The following is a 16,159-nucleotide window of genomic DNA, read 5'->3' on the forward strand; positions in this document are numbered from 1 at the left end:
AGCTCAGTATCCTGTACCTGCCTTCTCTCCATACCCCCTGATCCCTTTAGCAAAAAGGGCCACATCTAACTCCCTCTTAAATATAGCCAATGAACTGGCCTCAACTACCTTCTGTGGCAGAGAATTCCACAGACTCACCACTCTCTGTGTGAAGAAATGTTTTCTCATCTCGGTCCTAAAAGACTTCCCCCTTATCCTTAAGCTGTGACCCCTGGTTCTGGACTCCCCCAACATCGGGAACAAACTTCCCGCATCTAGCCTCTCCAACCCCTTAAGAATTTTATATGTTTCTATAAGATCCCCCCTCAGTCTTCTAAATTCCAGCGAGTACAAGCCTAGACAGAAGCCACTCCTCAGTAAAAGGCACATGACAGCCCACTTGGAGTTTGCCAAAAGGCACCTAAAGGACTCTCAGACCATGAGAAACAAGATTCTCTGGTCTGATGAAACCAAGATTGAACTCTTTGGCCCAAATGCCAAGCGTCATGTCTGGAGGAAACCAGGCAATGCTCATCACCTGGCCAATACCATACCTCTGGTGAAGCATGGTGGTGGCAGCATCATGCTGTGGGGATGTTTTTCAGCAGCAGGAACTCAGGATCGAGGGAAAGATGAACAGCATATACAGAGAGATCCTTGATGAAAACCTGCTCCAGACCTCAGATTCTGGACCTCAGACTGGGGCGGAGGTTCACCTCCCAACAGGACAATGACCCTAAGCCAAGACAACGCAGGAGCGGCTTCGTGACAAGTCTGTGAATGTCCTTGAGTGGTCCAGCCAGAGCCCGGACTTTAACCCAATCGAACATGTCTGGAGGGATCTGAAAATAGCTGTGCATCGACGCTCCCCATCCAACCTGAGAGCTCGAAAGGAACTGCAGGGAACAATGGGAGAAATTACCCGAATACAGGTGTACCAAGCTTGTAGCGTCATACCCAAGAAGACTTGAGGCTGTAATCGCTGACAAATGTTCCTCAAAGTACTGAGTAAAGGGTCTGAATACTTATGTAAATGCGATATTTCAGTTATTTCTTTTTAATTACTTAGCAAAAATTTCTAAACACCTGTTTTCACTTTTTTATTATGGGGTATTGTGTGTGGATTGATGATATAAAAAAAAAAGAATTTAATCCATTTTAAAATAAGGCTGTAAAGTAACAAAATGTGGAAAAAGTGAAGGGGTCTGAATACTTTCTGAATGCACTGCATCTGCTCACTTGTGAAGACCAGGCAAGATGCTATCCCAGTCATCAATATTTCAGCGGAAACAATAGCCCGCGCTTTTGTTGACCGATGGATTTCAGCGTTTGGGGTTCCAAGTACGATCACAACAAACCGAGGACTGCAATTCGAGTTTCAAACACTAACCGACCTAGAGTACGAACCAGATCCGAACGACTGCGTAACATCCACAAGCGAACGGCCTGATTGAACGGTTCCATCGGCAGTTGAAAGCCGCTCTTGGCAGCCGGAGGAGACGCATTGCACTGGAGTGAACGGTTGCCTCTGGTTCTGCTTGGCATTTGTACGGCGGTGAAAGCAGACCCAAGATGTTTGTCGGCGGAAATGGTTTATGGCACAACTCGGAAGCTGCCCGACGAATTTGGCGAACCAATCACCAGACAGATCCTATGATCCAAGCAGGTATATCGATCGATTACGGCGAACAATGCAGCTACTCAGGCCAACACCGACAAGGCGAACACCTGCAATGGTCTACGTGCCTGATGACCTCCAACGCTGCACACGTTTTGGTCCGACACGACGCCGTCCACCGACCTCTTCAGCAAGCATACGATGGCCCTTACCAAGTCATCCAATGCCAACCCAAAAGTTTTGTCTATCTGGACGGAAAAACTGACACCGTATCCGTCGACCGGTTAAAGTCAACATACGTCGAGAACCAACCGAATACCTCACCCACCAAACCGGTGAAATCGCAAGACCACAACACTTCCCATCAAAGACTTCCCACACTGCAGTACCAAACAAGATCAGGCCGTAAAATCAAACCGCCAGACCGGGCGGGGCAGGACAAAGCCAGGCAGCTGCCACCTTGTATGACTCAGAGGCTGAGGGGGGGAGTTGTGGCGACTTCACGCCCACGTTGGTTTTGCATACAGCCTGTCACCGCTGGTGACTTGCCAGCAGCCACACGAGAAGGTCTAGCCATAAGAGCTCAATAACAACTTTAAGGTCAGATGCACTAATTGGCCTCATCTGCACACTGGTTATGATTGGTGAGAATGTTGGTAAAAGGGGCTTCCAGAATAAACATGACACAAGGTGGCTGGCTCAGCGAAATGTCGTTTGTTCTTTGCTTTCTGTCGCGGGTTTCATAGATCCTACAAAGACACATAATCTTATAATTAGCACAAGCATCCTGTTAAACTAAATACGCCAAGAAAACTAAAATGTACTCAGTAGGTTATAAAGATACTGTTCAAGTTAATTATTTCTGGGGCTCTAAACAGAATTGTTGTTAAAAAGTCATACATATTTAAAAGATATTTATCGAGGTACGTGGATAGGAAACATTTAAATGGATATGGGCCAAATATAGGCAGGTGGGACTAGTGTAGATGGGGCATCTTGATCGGAATGGGCAAATTGGGCTGAAAGGCCTGTTTCCTTGCGATATGGATAGGTTGGGCAAGTAGGCAGAAGCATGCAGAATAATGTGGATAAACGTGAGGTTATCCACTTTGGTCGCAAGAACAGGAAGGCAGATTGTTATCTGAATGGTGTCAGATTAGATGGGAAGGTCTAACGAGACCCTTGTGTGCTTGTTTATCAGTCACTGAAAGTAAGCATGCAGGTACAGCAGGCAATGAAGCAAGCCAATGGTATGTTGGCCTTCATTGTGAGGGGATTTGAGTTTAAGAGCAAGGAGGTCCTACTGCAGTTGTACAGGGCTCTGGTGAGACCGCACCTGGAGTAGTGTGCGCAATTTTGGTCTCCTAATTTGAGGAAGGACATTATTGCTATTGAGGAAGTGCAGCATGTGTTCACCCGGTTAATTCTCGGGATGGCGGGACAGACGTACAATGAAAGAATGGGTCGACTGGGCTTGTATTCACTGGAATTTAGAAGGACAAGAGGGTATCTTAGAGAATCATATCAAATTCTTAGAGGATTGGACAGGGTAGATGCAGGAAAAATGTTCCCGATGTTTGGGGAGTCCAGGACCAGAGGTCACAGTTTAAGAATAATGGGTAAGCCATTTTGGACTGAGATGAGGAAAAAACTTTTCACCCAGAGTTGTGAATCTGTGGGATTCTCTGCCACAGAAGGGAGTGGAGACCAATTCACTGGATATGTTCAAGAGAGTTAGATTTAGCTCTTTGGGCTAAGGGAATCAAGGGATATGGGGAAGAAGCCGGAACGGGGTATTAATTTTGGATGATCAGCCATGATCATATTGAATGGCGATGCTGGCTCGAAGGGCCGAATGGCCTACTCCTGCACCTATTTTCTATGTTTCTATGACTAGAAATGAAGATGCTGGAAATCTGAACGAATCACAAAATGCAGTTAATTCTCGACATACCGGGCAACATCTGTGGAAAGAGAAAGTGAGTTCAGTTTCGAAAATCAGAATTGATGAAGGGTCTGATAAAGATTTTTAATTTGAAACTGAGCAGTTTCAGCTTTCACAGGTGCTGCCTGACATGCTGAGACTTCCCAGCTTTGTTTTCATCTCGCCATGGCAAATCTCAAATCTTTGCTCACTTTTACATAGTTGATTTACAAATCAAAAGCATTTATGTTCTTTGCACTTTTAGTGATGAGCACAGTGATCAGTGATCTAATTCCCAAAAGAATAGTTTAAAATCTTCCACGAAGGAAGGGGTCTCCCTTGATGTTCCAGAACGCTGTCACAAGGTTTGTTTTCTGCTTGGCGTTGGGTGGGCCACTGGTGGACATGTGCAATCATTGGCATTAACACCCGGTTAACAGAGAATCAGGAATGAGAGTCACACAAAATGGCCACACACGACTACTGAAAACATTGATGGTACGAGGATGAATTCAACCTGGAAATGAATCCGTGATAACTGTGATGCCAAAGCACGGGGAGAAACGACTCTAGAGGTGCAGAAGCTGATCACTAGTCATGAAGCTGTCCCTTAATTGGCTGGGTAAATGTAAAAATTGTCCCTAGTGGGTGTAGGATAGTGTTAATGTGCGGGGATCGCTGGGCGGCACGGACTTGGAGGGCCGAAAGGGCCTGTTTCCGGCTGTATATATATGATATGATGATATGATATGAAAGTACATTGTAAAAACTATTCAATAAACTCCAGCTATTGAAACCCAAGTTTGCGATTGATCCTGAAACCCAAACAGTATCTCTATGTTTAAAAGTTATTCCTTCAATTAATTTTAAAAAAGCTCACATATTTACAGCAGCTGTCTGCAAGGTTCTGCAGCAATCTCCTGGTTGTGAGTAACACTTCCCAACACCTCCATGCTGCCACACATAGCAACAAGCACTGACTGGATCCCAGACAGTCCACCCAAAGTGATGCAGCCTCAAACACGGATGGTTCAATGCAAGAGAGTCCATGAATCCCGAACCATTTCCTCCAAGGTGGGAGAAGGAGATTTAAAGCATTAAATCTCGAGCAATCCAACCAAGATTGCAATCTGCAGCACTGTTACTCTGATCTTACAGGCACATTCTTTTTTTTTTTTATAATTCTATTTTTATTTTGATTTTCCAGTTCCATACATTCCGCAATGATACACATTCTCATTCACCTTAAACCCTCCTTAGTTAACAAATACTGCATATCCCAAAATAAAGCATACCACAGGTATTGGAAGCACTACAAGGATGGGTAATGACTTACTGGACATTTGATCATATCCAAAACTTAACTACACACAAAAACAAAAACAACTAAAACCAACATTTGGGGTATACCTCTATAATATTTCATCACTACTTCTGGAGCGGTATGAAATCAAGGAAAATGAGATAGGACACGGAAGTAGGATACAAAGATCCGCTTTAAACGAATGATGGCCGTACGGGCATGATGTACAACATCCATTTTCCCCACCTTTTCAAAAATATTCCCTGTTGCAATCTTAAAGCAAAAGTTATCCTTTCCATTATAAAAATATCATATATAATGTTAATCCAGTCATCCACATTAGGTTTTCCAGGTTTCAACCACTTCCTAGTAATAGCTTTCCTGCTGGCAGCACTTAAGATCTGGAAAATATACTTATCTTTAATAGAAGCATTTTGTACTGGTAAAGCACCAAAATATAAAAACTCAAATTTAAATGGAATATCCATATAATCCAACCAAGATTGCAATCTGCAGCACTGTTACTCTGATCTTACAGGCACATTCAAAAGGAAATGTGTCCTACTGTTCCAGAGAGGGAGAAAGCATGAAATATAGATAAAGGATTAAGCCAAGTTAAACCAAAGACACAAAGGGCTGGAATAACTCGGCATGTGAGGCAGCATCTCTGGAGAACATGTCAAAATCCAAGGTAAAATCATGATGAAAATGCTTCAGCAGAATAGGAAGTAGGTTCAGTTATGTTTAGTAAACGTTTGGTGAATAAAAGATTCATTCAGCAAAAATGATAACTGACGTTGGTATCTGCTGCCTGAGCCACATGTGGAAGAGGACACTTACAGAAGGTGGCCTGGAGGTAGTGAGGGACGAACACTATCAAAGGCACTATCCCCGACAGAGGAAATATTTAACAAGAAGAGAACAAGGATCTTCATGAATTATACAAAATGAAAGGATTAAATATTACCTATTTATGCAAATAATAGCTTCAAAGACAAATCATTTTACATATGTACATCTCTGAACAAGTACGCTTTTTATTATATAGAATGGATAAAGTGCTGGAGTAACTCAGCGGGTCAGGTAGCAACTCTGGAGAACATGGATAGGTGATGCTTTGGGTCCGGACCCTTCTTTACAATGTGGTGTCAGAAGAAGGGTTGTGACCCGAAACTACACTTATCCATGTTCTCCAGGGATGCTGCCCGACCCAGAGTTACTCCAGCACTTGTCTTTTTTTCCCATATAAACCAGCCTTTGCAATTCCTTATTTAAGATTTTTTTTTAAGTTTTAAAGTTTTTTATTATAAAACTTTATCTGTGAAACACAATCTAAATGCAGTACCTGGTGGAGGGACCAGAAGGTCGTAATCAGAAGGTGTTCTGTTCAGAGAGGAACAACTCAGTTTCTGGTTGTCTCTTGCTGGGAGCCGTGCTGGTGGTAAGGGAGCTGGAACCACTGGCATCTCAAAGATATCGTCTGGGAATGGCAGAAATACATTCACCTCATTTATACAACTTCAATGTTCATATTTCAGTGCACAGGCCATTACAAGACGGTTTCTCTCTCTGTACACATGTTCATTCGTCTCTGCATTAGACTGGACAGAAAGTAACTTTCCTTTAGGTCAGGATCAGAGAAAGTCCTGTTTAATGAGAATCAGTTCTTGGATGTGGGAACTAAAATGAGAAATGTTTCCACTTATTTAGACTGAACATAGAACAGTACAGTACAACAGGCCCTTCGGCCCACAACGTCTGTTCCAAACATGATGCCAAGACCAACTCTTATCAGCCTGCACATCATCAATATCTCTCCATTCCCTCTATATCCATGTGCCTATTCAAAAGGCTCTTAAATCCCACTATCATATTTGCCTCAACCACCACCCCTGGCAGTGTGTTTCAAGCCCCCACCACCCTGTCTGTGAAAAAAACATGCCCTGCACATCTCCTTTAAATTTGCCCCTCCCACTTTAAAGCTATGCCCTCTAGTAAGTAGCAACAAACCTGTGAAGTTAACAGGAATGGAACCTGTTCTATTGCCACAAACCTTGGTTAAACAATGAATTGTGGAATGACACCACATCACCCACTTGGCGTTGATGCCATGTGTCCCGGTGGTTTCACAAGAGTATTAGCAAACAAGCGACAATGTCAGGACTGGCGACCAAGTGCCCAGTCACAGAAGTCATCTTTAATTTGTGATCCAGGGGAGGAGAAAAAAAGACTTGCAGAGAAAGGGCTACGTTAGTGAAGACTCAGCTACTAATAGCAGAGAGGTGAGCACCAGATACACGGGAGCACAGAAATCTCAATGGACGGCAGGGGTGCGGTGATTTATTCATGTTGTAATACTTTGATACATCTGATGGGAATCGTATGTTGCTGCACAGTAGAAGCAACGTGACCAAGAACAGCTTCTTCCCAGCAACCATTAGACTCTTGAATGCTGCACAACACTAACCTCAGCAACTGGGATCTTCTGTGGAATGTGAGTTTGGGCCCACTGCAGACTTCAGTTTTTGCACTATTATGATTACCCAGTATTATGGTTATTGATTTATTGTGTCATTGAGCATTATATATTTATGTTTTTACATGAATAGGCCTGTTCAGCTACAGCAAGTAAGAATTTCATTGTTCTGTTGCAGTTACGTTAGACTATTAAACACTTGACAATTATTTTATAACGATCTTTACATCTTTTATACATCAGGGAAGGAAGATGGGCTTGTATAGAGGGAGTACAGGGAAATCGCACTGAGCAGTACTTCTTGAGAAGTCAGTCGAGTGAAGCCTTCAGAGTTAACACAGTTTTGGCCTATATGTCTCCTAAATGTAGAAAGCAAGATTTTCTTTAGCAGAGAGGTTAGCAAGTTATTTAGAAAGGAACAGGTTAATAGATACCACAGTGCAGAAAGCAGGAATCCCGGGTTTTCCAGGTTGCTTAGAACACATTAATGTAATATGGCACCAGATTCAGACAGCCAAGCTCGAGAGAAGAGATTTGCATGCTGTGTTTTTGGACCTGGCAATTGCGTTTGGCTCTGTACCACATAGTCCAAGGTGGAGTGCTTTTAATTTCTTTAGAGTTCCAGGATCGATAGTAAATTTAGTGAAAGCATATTTCCAAGATATCCGAATGTGTTTTAGTTTGGTAGCCTTCACGACAGCATGGCAGAGACTAGAGATGGGCATTATGGCAGGGTGGACTATTTTCCCGTTAGTTTTTACAATGGCAATGGAGTTCGTGATTAGAGCATCACGGTGGGTTGTCGGCAGGGAGAGATGGCAGGGCGGCTGCGCCTTCCTCCAATATGTGGATGATGTGACCTTGGTGACCAGAACAGGAGCTTCTACAAGAAGGTTATTAGAGAAGATAAATGATAATCTTAAATGGTCGAGATTGAAGATTAAGCCGAGTCAGTCACGGAGTATTTCTTTGCCAAGAGGAAAGTAGCGAAAAGGTTTTATGTAGATGGAGAAACCCTGTCTATAATGGAGAAGCCAGGTAAAAGTTTGAATAGGTGGTATAACAGGAAGTTCGACGACACTGAACAGATTCAGAAAAGATGTTACTGACGGGTTAGAAAGGATAGAGAAGTCAGGGCTTCCGGGCAAGTTGAAGTTGTGGTGTTTGCAGTTTGGGCTATTCCCTTGATTGATGTGGCCATTGACAGTATATGAGGGGCCAAGTTCTAGTGTAGAGAGATTGGTTAGTTCATATATTAGAAAATGGTTAGGAGTTCCAGTGTCTTAGTAATGTGGCTTTTTCTGGGAAAGATATTCTCCATTTACCATTGTCCAACCTAACAGAAGAGTTTAACCTAAGCGCTAAGGTTGAGGTTAGAGTTGCAATTATCAGGGACCTTAGTTAGTAATCTGGTGCCGTGTAACTAGAGGAAGTGGAACTCAAAAACGGGCAGTAGAAGCACAAGCAGCTCCGAGGCATACAGACATTGTTGGTAGAGTGCAGCAAGGGAAAGGAGGCCTAGGGCTCAGCACAGGGAAACCAGTGTGGAGTAAGGCAGGTCCAACAGAGAAGAGGGAATTGGTTGTAGAGGTACATCATCAGGAGGAAGCAGTGAGATGTATAAGGGCAGTAGGTCAGGTTAAGCAGGGACCATGGATGAACTGGATAGTGTAGAAAAGAAGTTTAGCTGGAGGGACCTGTGGAGCATTGAGGCGGGTTATGCAAATTTCCTTATAAGGGCTATTTATGATATGCTGCCATCACCGCAGAACCTCAAACAATGGGTAGGTAGGGACCAGAGGTGGCAACGTAGAGGCATATTTTGTCAGGATGCAGGGCTGGTCTTTCTCAGGGTCCGTATACTTGGCGGCATAACCAGGTCTTGAAGTGCATAGCTGCAGCAATTGAGAGGAGGAGAGCACATGAATTCAATAGGCACTTGGGATAAATTAGTGGATGAGGTTAATGAAAGGAAAAAGTTTAGATATGTAGATGTTGGCAGCAGAAGTTGAGCAGCGAGGTTGGAGAGCAAGAATACGGCCAGTAGAGGTGGATTGTAGAGGTTTCATAGCGAGATCGACCACATCACTATTTGGAAAGCTTGGAATTCGCAGAAAGAAGAAATGTGTAACATGCAATATATGTATTTCTTTGTAAGTGTATCCCGGTTTTATGCAAGGTTGATATTTGCGGCGTTGAGTTTATTGATGGGTTAAGATAAGTGGAAGATAGGATGTGACTGTTTAGCATTTGTTATTTAGTAGATACTGGTAGCATATGTGCTGAGAGCAGGTATTGAGGGGGGTTGTTCTGGGACACCACAACCAACTGTTGAGCCTTCCCGAGGTGTCGTGGACCTAACTCAACGAAACACTAGTGAAGGGAGGTGCCCACTTGATAACCCCAATGATATTCTTGCATCTACACAATCAGTTTTTTTAATGTGCTTGTTAGCATGTAGGTAGCTGTTTATGGCATATGGAGTTAGTTATTGTCCTCAGCATAAGTTGGTATATGCAGCTTAGTTAGTACTTTGGCTTTGGGGTTAGTTTTCTTGGCTGAACGCTTATCCTGGTGTTATAGCACAAGTACGCTGTGTTTTAATTGTAATTATTGGAATAGAAGCACACTAAAGCATAACGAACAATATGCTGCTACTTTCAGTGAAATAAATATATCCATCTAAAGCATTTAAAACATGAGCATATGTTCAGGACGTCAAAATGGCATGTTGTACTTGGGTTTTTTTTAATGCACTGCTGTTACTATTCTTTCTTCCTCTAATTATTCTTTTCCACTTTTCCGAATAATTTTAACAGACTAGGACTTTATTCCTTGGAGTGCAGAGGATGAGGTGTGATCTTATAGAGATTTACAAGAACATGAGGGAAATAGATTGGGTAAATGCAGTCTTTTGCTCAGAGTAGGGAATCGAGAACCAGAGAACACAAGTTTAAGGTTAGGGGGTAAAGATTTAATAGGAACCTGAGGGGTAACTTTATTTTTTACACAAAGGGTGGGGCTAATATATGGAACAAACTGACGTAGGAGATCGTTGAGGCAGGTACTATAACAGTTGGTTGAGGCGGATACTATCATAATGTATAAGTGACGTTTGGACAGGTACATGGATAGGATAGGCTTAGAGGGATATGGGCTCAGGGCAGGCAGGTGGGATTAGTATAGATGGGACATGTTGGGCGTAGTGGACAGGTTGGGCCGAAGGGCCTGTTTCCATACTGTATGACTACGACTCTAACATAGTAAAGGTAACATTAAATGTATTTACCTATTTCCAATGCTTTGGGTTTCTTTGCTTCAGACGTGCTATTGTGAGTTCCATTGGCACATTGCCCATTTTCAAACACCCTGGAAAGATTTAACAGAATAAAACTGGAGTGTTGCACACACATACCCTTGTCCGAGCTCCCAAATGTGACCCTCTTCAACTTCTTGATCACCCAACCTGACCCTAATGTTGAAACCCTCACATCAAACCACAGCGTCAGTGCACTGCGTAAGTGTTTATGCAAGGATTACTATTCAGACCAAGGCAACATTTGAACATTCTTCACTGATGCCTTCCTTGAACTAAACAGTGCCTGGTGCGACAACGTACTACCAGCACTGCACGTGGTACAATGTTCTCAAGCGGTATACTCACTCAGGCATAAATTACCGTTTCTGTAATTAACCATGCAGACCAACAGATATATACACAAAACTATATCAGATACACTGCAGGTAGTACAGCTGTCACATAGTCCCAGTGACCTGGCTTTGATTCTGATGTCTGCAGCAGTCTGTGTGGAGTTTGCAGGTTCCTCCTGTGACTGCCTGGATTCCTTCCCTTCCCCCACGCTCCCTCCTCCCCAGGTGCTGCCACATACCAGAGCCATGCTGGCTGGCATGTTCATCAGCTGCTGTAAATGTAGCATTGTCATGTGGTCGGCTGGCAGGGGAACCGGCAGGGGTCTGGAGGAAGGGATACGGGGTGCTTAGACACATGTGAGAGAATAGTTACAAATTGATAGATGGGGAATTAAATTTATGGGTTGCTGGAAGAGTTGGAAAAGACCCAATGGGTCAAATTTCACCCACATCTGATGCAGAAATACCAACCGATCATGAGTGAAAATGGTTAGTCATCATTTTGTTTCATAACTTTCATTCAAAAATTTTGGAACTACAGGTTTAGATGATGTCCTCAGAGTTATCAAGTGTCTGTTCAGGTAATGACCAGTGATTTACTGGTGGATATGGGTCTATTACAAGCAACAGTTGGATTACAAATCCATTTGAGTCCACCGGGTGGCGCCAGCAATAGCTGCCTTGCCAATAGTCTGTCTGTCCCGTCCTTCTTTGTGTTTAAATTGTATGTGTTAAATGTATGTTTTTAGTGTTCTTTAGCTTGTTTTATGTGGGGGCTGGGGGAAACTTTTGCTAATTCTTTTCCGTATCGTATCTCCGCCTGCTCTGCGGCCTAACATCGAGGAGTTGGCAGCCTTTGCTGGAGACTGACCGGGAGCTCCACCACATGGAGCCTACGGGATTTTAACATTGCGGAGACCGCAATCCCTTTGCCAGGGATCGACCTCAGAGCTCCAACCGTGGGTACTTGCGGACTTAACTTCACGGAGCTCGCGGTCTCTGGTCAGAGACCGACTTCGGGAACTCCAAGCCGCGGGAGCTTCGACCACCCCGACCACGGGAGAATAAAGAGGAAGCAGATCGAACTTTTTTGTCTTCCATCACAGTGTGGAATGTGGGGAATCCACTGTGGTGGATGTTTATGTTAACTTATGTAGTTGTGTGTTTTGGTGCTTTTTTTTTCGTATGGCTATATGGTAATTCGCATATCACTGTACCTTAATTGGTACATGTGACAATAAAAGACCTATGAAACCTTTGAATCTCGTAGGAAATGTAATGCTTTAACATCCTGTTTCAATTTCCATTTTCTCTCTTCCCTCCTTGCAATGAGATTGAGGAAACTTTACTGGGATACATTTCTCAAATTCCCCACTGTTTCTCACAACAGATTTTTGATAATGTGGCAGCCTTGATGCAGATTATGCTACCGGGGTAATCTGCACAACCAATGTGGTTCCGTTCTTTTGATGAACTACAATAATTTCCTCTTGCCTAGCTCTTGCCTGCCATTGAACATAATGGAAACTGCATCAAACAATCTTCTTATACTAGGAGTTTAAAAATCTGTGCCTGGAATTTTTGTTTTTACTCGTTTTTGTGAATTATCCAAGTAAATAATCTCAATATTGCCAAAGCTTCATTGGCCCCCTCGTGTGTAGGAAGTAACTGTAGATGCTGGTTTACACCGAAGATAAACACAAAATTCTGGGGTAAGACTGAGGGGTCTCGATCCTAAACGTCATCCATTCCATTCCTTCTCTCCGGAGATGCTGCCTATCCCGCTGAGTTGCCAGCATTTTGTGGCTATTTTCATTGCCCCCTCAATCTTTGGTATTCCCATCAGTACTAAGGCAATCAGACATCCCAACAACCTTTTGATGTAATCCCAAACATTTTTATTTTAAAGAAGTGAGAAATTAAAATTTAATTTTCGTGCCAGAGATAATCAGTAATTGCACAAACACTCTGATGTGATTAAGACAGAGCTTCAGAGTAACGATACCTTGATATCCGAGGTTTCACAGTCTGCAAGTGAGGGGGTTGTGTAGATATGGACAAAGGGTATGAGGAAGGAATCTTGTATTCATCTTCACTGTCCTCAGTAAACACTCTTGCTTTTTCAGAGGTTGCCTGCAAACTTGTGAATGAATGGGGATATCTACAAAAGGAAAACAAACATAAATAAAACACTTCACTGCAGAGACCTTATTCAGCCTTAAATTTCATACATTTTTCTGCATTCATTGACTGAAACCACAATGGATAGGATGTCACTGAAGTGGAGCTGGGTAGTAACATTGCCACTACAGTGACAGCATTCCCAATTGTGTCATTTTAAAAGGAACCTGCTGCATATTGCTGTTAAAAGCATGTAATGAGATGCATGATATTGATACGTTTCACCCCCAATCCACTGCACAACCACGGTGGAGCAGATGGGATTTCGTTCCACAAGCAGGTCAGATTCACATCTGGCCACGAGACATACACACAACAGCAACTGCAGAATAGCTCAGTCTATTGTTAAACATTAACTCAGTGCCTGAACATGGGTATCAAAGTAAACTGTGCAGCAGTGTGTCGGAGCTCTCAGGAACAGGCAACTCCTCCACTTAGTGTATCCCTGGACTGTGACCTTGGGCTGGGGGGGGGGGGGGGGGAGGAGGAGTGTTCCAAGGAGAAGCCATCTCTAGCTGTCTTCATCCATTTTGTTGACATATGTTAACAGCAACAAAGCCCTGCAACAAGTTTTCTATCTGCCTGTCTTCCCCAATATGAATCTGCCAAACTGGATGCAAGAGGGGAAACAAACGAAAAAAATGACTTGGATTATTAAAAGGATTTATATCTGCTTTTCTCATAGATTCTGCAGATTGAAGGCAGATATTTCCTGCATACGTTGTACTGTGAAAAAAGCTGCAAACTCAGTCTCTCTCTTCTGTGCCCCACTCTCTGTTTTCTTGCTAACTGAAGAACAAAGTCCTGGTCTTTGATAATGGCCTTATTACTTGTGAATTGTTCTCGTGAAGCTACATCACAGGATTTATCAGACAATGTGGAAAATTGATCAGTTATGTACTTTATAGAAAAGGAGACCAAATCCTATCGAAGAATTATACCTTGTTAGTCTGCTCTCAAGAGCAGCGCAAAACCAAGTTAATCAATCATGCCTCACTCCTTGCAAGGTCAATACATAATGGATTATTAATGTAATATTTCCTGGCAAATCAAACAATGGTTCTGATTCAATATATATATCTATTCAGGTCTGTTTTGGTGTCAGTACTGCCAACATACCATACTGGCCCATCTAATAAGTGACAAGATTTTCAAATATTTAAAGTTTTTGATATTACAAACAATTACTATTTTTTTTTAAAAATCACATGTATGAATTAAATCAGGCTTTCAGGTCTTTAAACACCCTAAAGGATGATGATCCATCAAAGACACTAACAGCAAGGAACAATACATGTTCCAGCAACTCTTTGTCCACAAACAAAGCAGCCTGTGTATCCCCATTGTACAGGTAACAAGCTGCTGTGCTATCCCGAGGATTACTCATTAACCAACAGCAGGTGCATCATTTGACAGTCTTTAGATGTGAATGCAGTCTTGGCAATATTACTTATTCTGTAACAATGCTTGCCTATTTTTCTACAGCAAAATATATCCTTCAGAAGATTAATCCCTAACTCAATTTCCTCAGGAAAACTCAGGTCCAGAAGAATTACATCTGCACAGCAGGGTGCTGAGGTTTATTAATGTTAATGTTTTTTAATTCACAATAGACTGTGAATGCAGTCCAATTCACAATCTGTTAAGGAAATGTAAAGGAAACTCCCCCCATCTTTTCCACAGTAGCAATCCATGCTGCCTTACACAATGTTGCACTCCAGCACCACACAGAAAGTTCCCTCCTTAATGAAAAAAAAAGGAATCAAGGTTCTGGTGCAATTCTGTACTTTGCCTTTTCATGTTCTCTAGAGATGCTGCAATGTTTCGGGTTGAGACCCTTCCTCAGCACTTTGTGTAATTTTGCGAATTAGGCAGCATCTACAACCTGCCTTGTCCATGTTACAAGCTGGAGACTGAAAGACCACTCACAAGTCATGGCCTCCTTCTGATCTCTCTCTCCTCAGCTTAATTCTGACTGCACTGAAATTGCAGACCAGGAAGATGTTTCTGATGACATGTCTCCTTCCTGGACTCGGGTGGAGTTGCAGCACAGGAGGCGGGCATTCTCCAAATGCTCAGAGATTCTAAACGCAAGCTCAACTGGTCTTGCAACAGATTGGACAGGAAGCTGAAAATTCCTTTGAATGAAATTAATTCAGCTTAGAAAAATTATTAAACTGGTCACTACTTTTAGTTATTATTAATCAATAACCCACCATATAATATTTGGAAGGAAATGCAAAAAAAAGTTTTGTTTGTTGTGAAAATTGCTACATTGCCCTTCCTCGATTACTGACACGGCATTTTAAAATTATCCATTAAAGGGGAACCAAAAATAGGCCAGACCAGATATAGATGGAAGACAGTAAGGATTCAAATGTGCTCTTTACAGCAAATTGTTAGCACTTTCCTTTCTAAAAGGCCAGATTATTAAATGACTTGAATATCAATTCAGATCAGCTGGCACACTGGAATTTCAACCAATGCCCCTGGGATCAGCAACCCAGGTCCCCGTGTGCTGGCCCGAGACCCAACTGCTGTGTTACAGACCCCTGGTGTGTAGAACTAAAGCTGTGAGCCCTTACTTGTTCGTGGACAGACTGTTACCTCCAGTACTGGACACTCCATTCCAAGCTCTGTCACTGCAAGAAATCACCAGGAGACACAGGAAGAGACTGTCAAAAAGTGACAATCCCATCGAGTCCCAGAAATTCCCATCTGAAGAAAGTTCCCAACCTTAAACGCCGCCTATCCATGTCCTCCAGGGATGCTGCCTGACCTGCTGAGTTACTCCAGCACTTTGCGTTTGACTCAAGGATGCTGCAAGACAGTTCCTTGTTCCTATTCCCTGGGATTTCTGGCTCAAAGTGCATGCAACAGGAGCACAGAGGCCCAGGGCAACAGTGGAAGGATTACACTCCAGTTTACAAACCAGCTGCCGCCACCAGGCAGCTCCTGCCATTTGTGGTTCCCACACTGGCATCAACAGCCACTGCAGGCTTCACACAACCAGAGTGGAAGCAAAGC

At 42.9% G+C, this 16,159-nt stretch overlaps 1 protein-coding gene across 1 annotated transcript in view; it reads right to left on the reverse strand.

Moving 5' to 3' along the window:
• The window catches only part of cblb (Cbl proto-oncogene B, E3 ubiquitin protein ligase), a 137,943-nt gene that overhangs the window by 10,193 nt on the left and 111,591 nt on the right, over window positions 1–16,159 (reverse strand). The window contains exons 12-14 of the mRNA XM_078409000.1: window positions 12,957–13,112; window positions 10,590–10,669; window positions 6,170–6,304 (exon numbers count right to left, since the gene is read on the reverse strand). Coding sequence (XP_078265126.1) covers window positions 6,170–6,304; window positions 10,590–10,669; window positions 12,957–13,112 — 371 coding nt within the window. The remainder of the gene's footprint in view (window positions 1–6,169; window positions 6,305–10,589; window positions 10,670–12,956; window positions 13,113–16,159) is intronic.

Source organism: Rhinoraja longicauda, chromosome 12, assembly GCF_053455715.1.
Source record: "Rhinoraja longicauda isolate Sanriku21f chromosome 12, sRhiLon1.1, whole genome shotgun sequence".
Classification (NCBI taxonomy): Eukaryota; Metazoa; Chordata; class Chondrichthyes; order Rajiformes; family Arhynchobatidae; genus Rhinoraja; species Rhinoraja longicauda.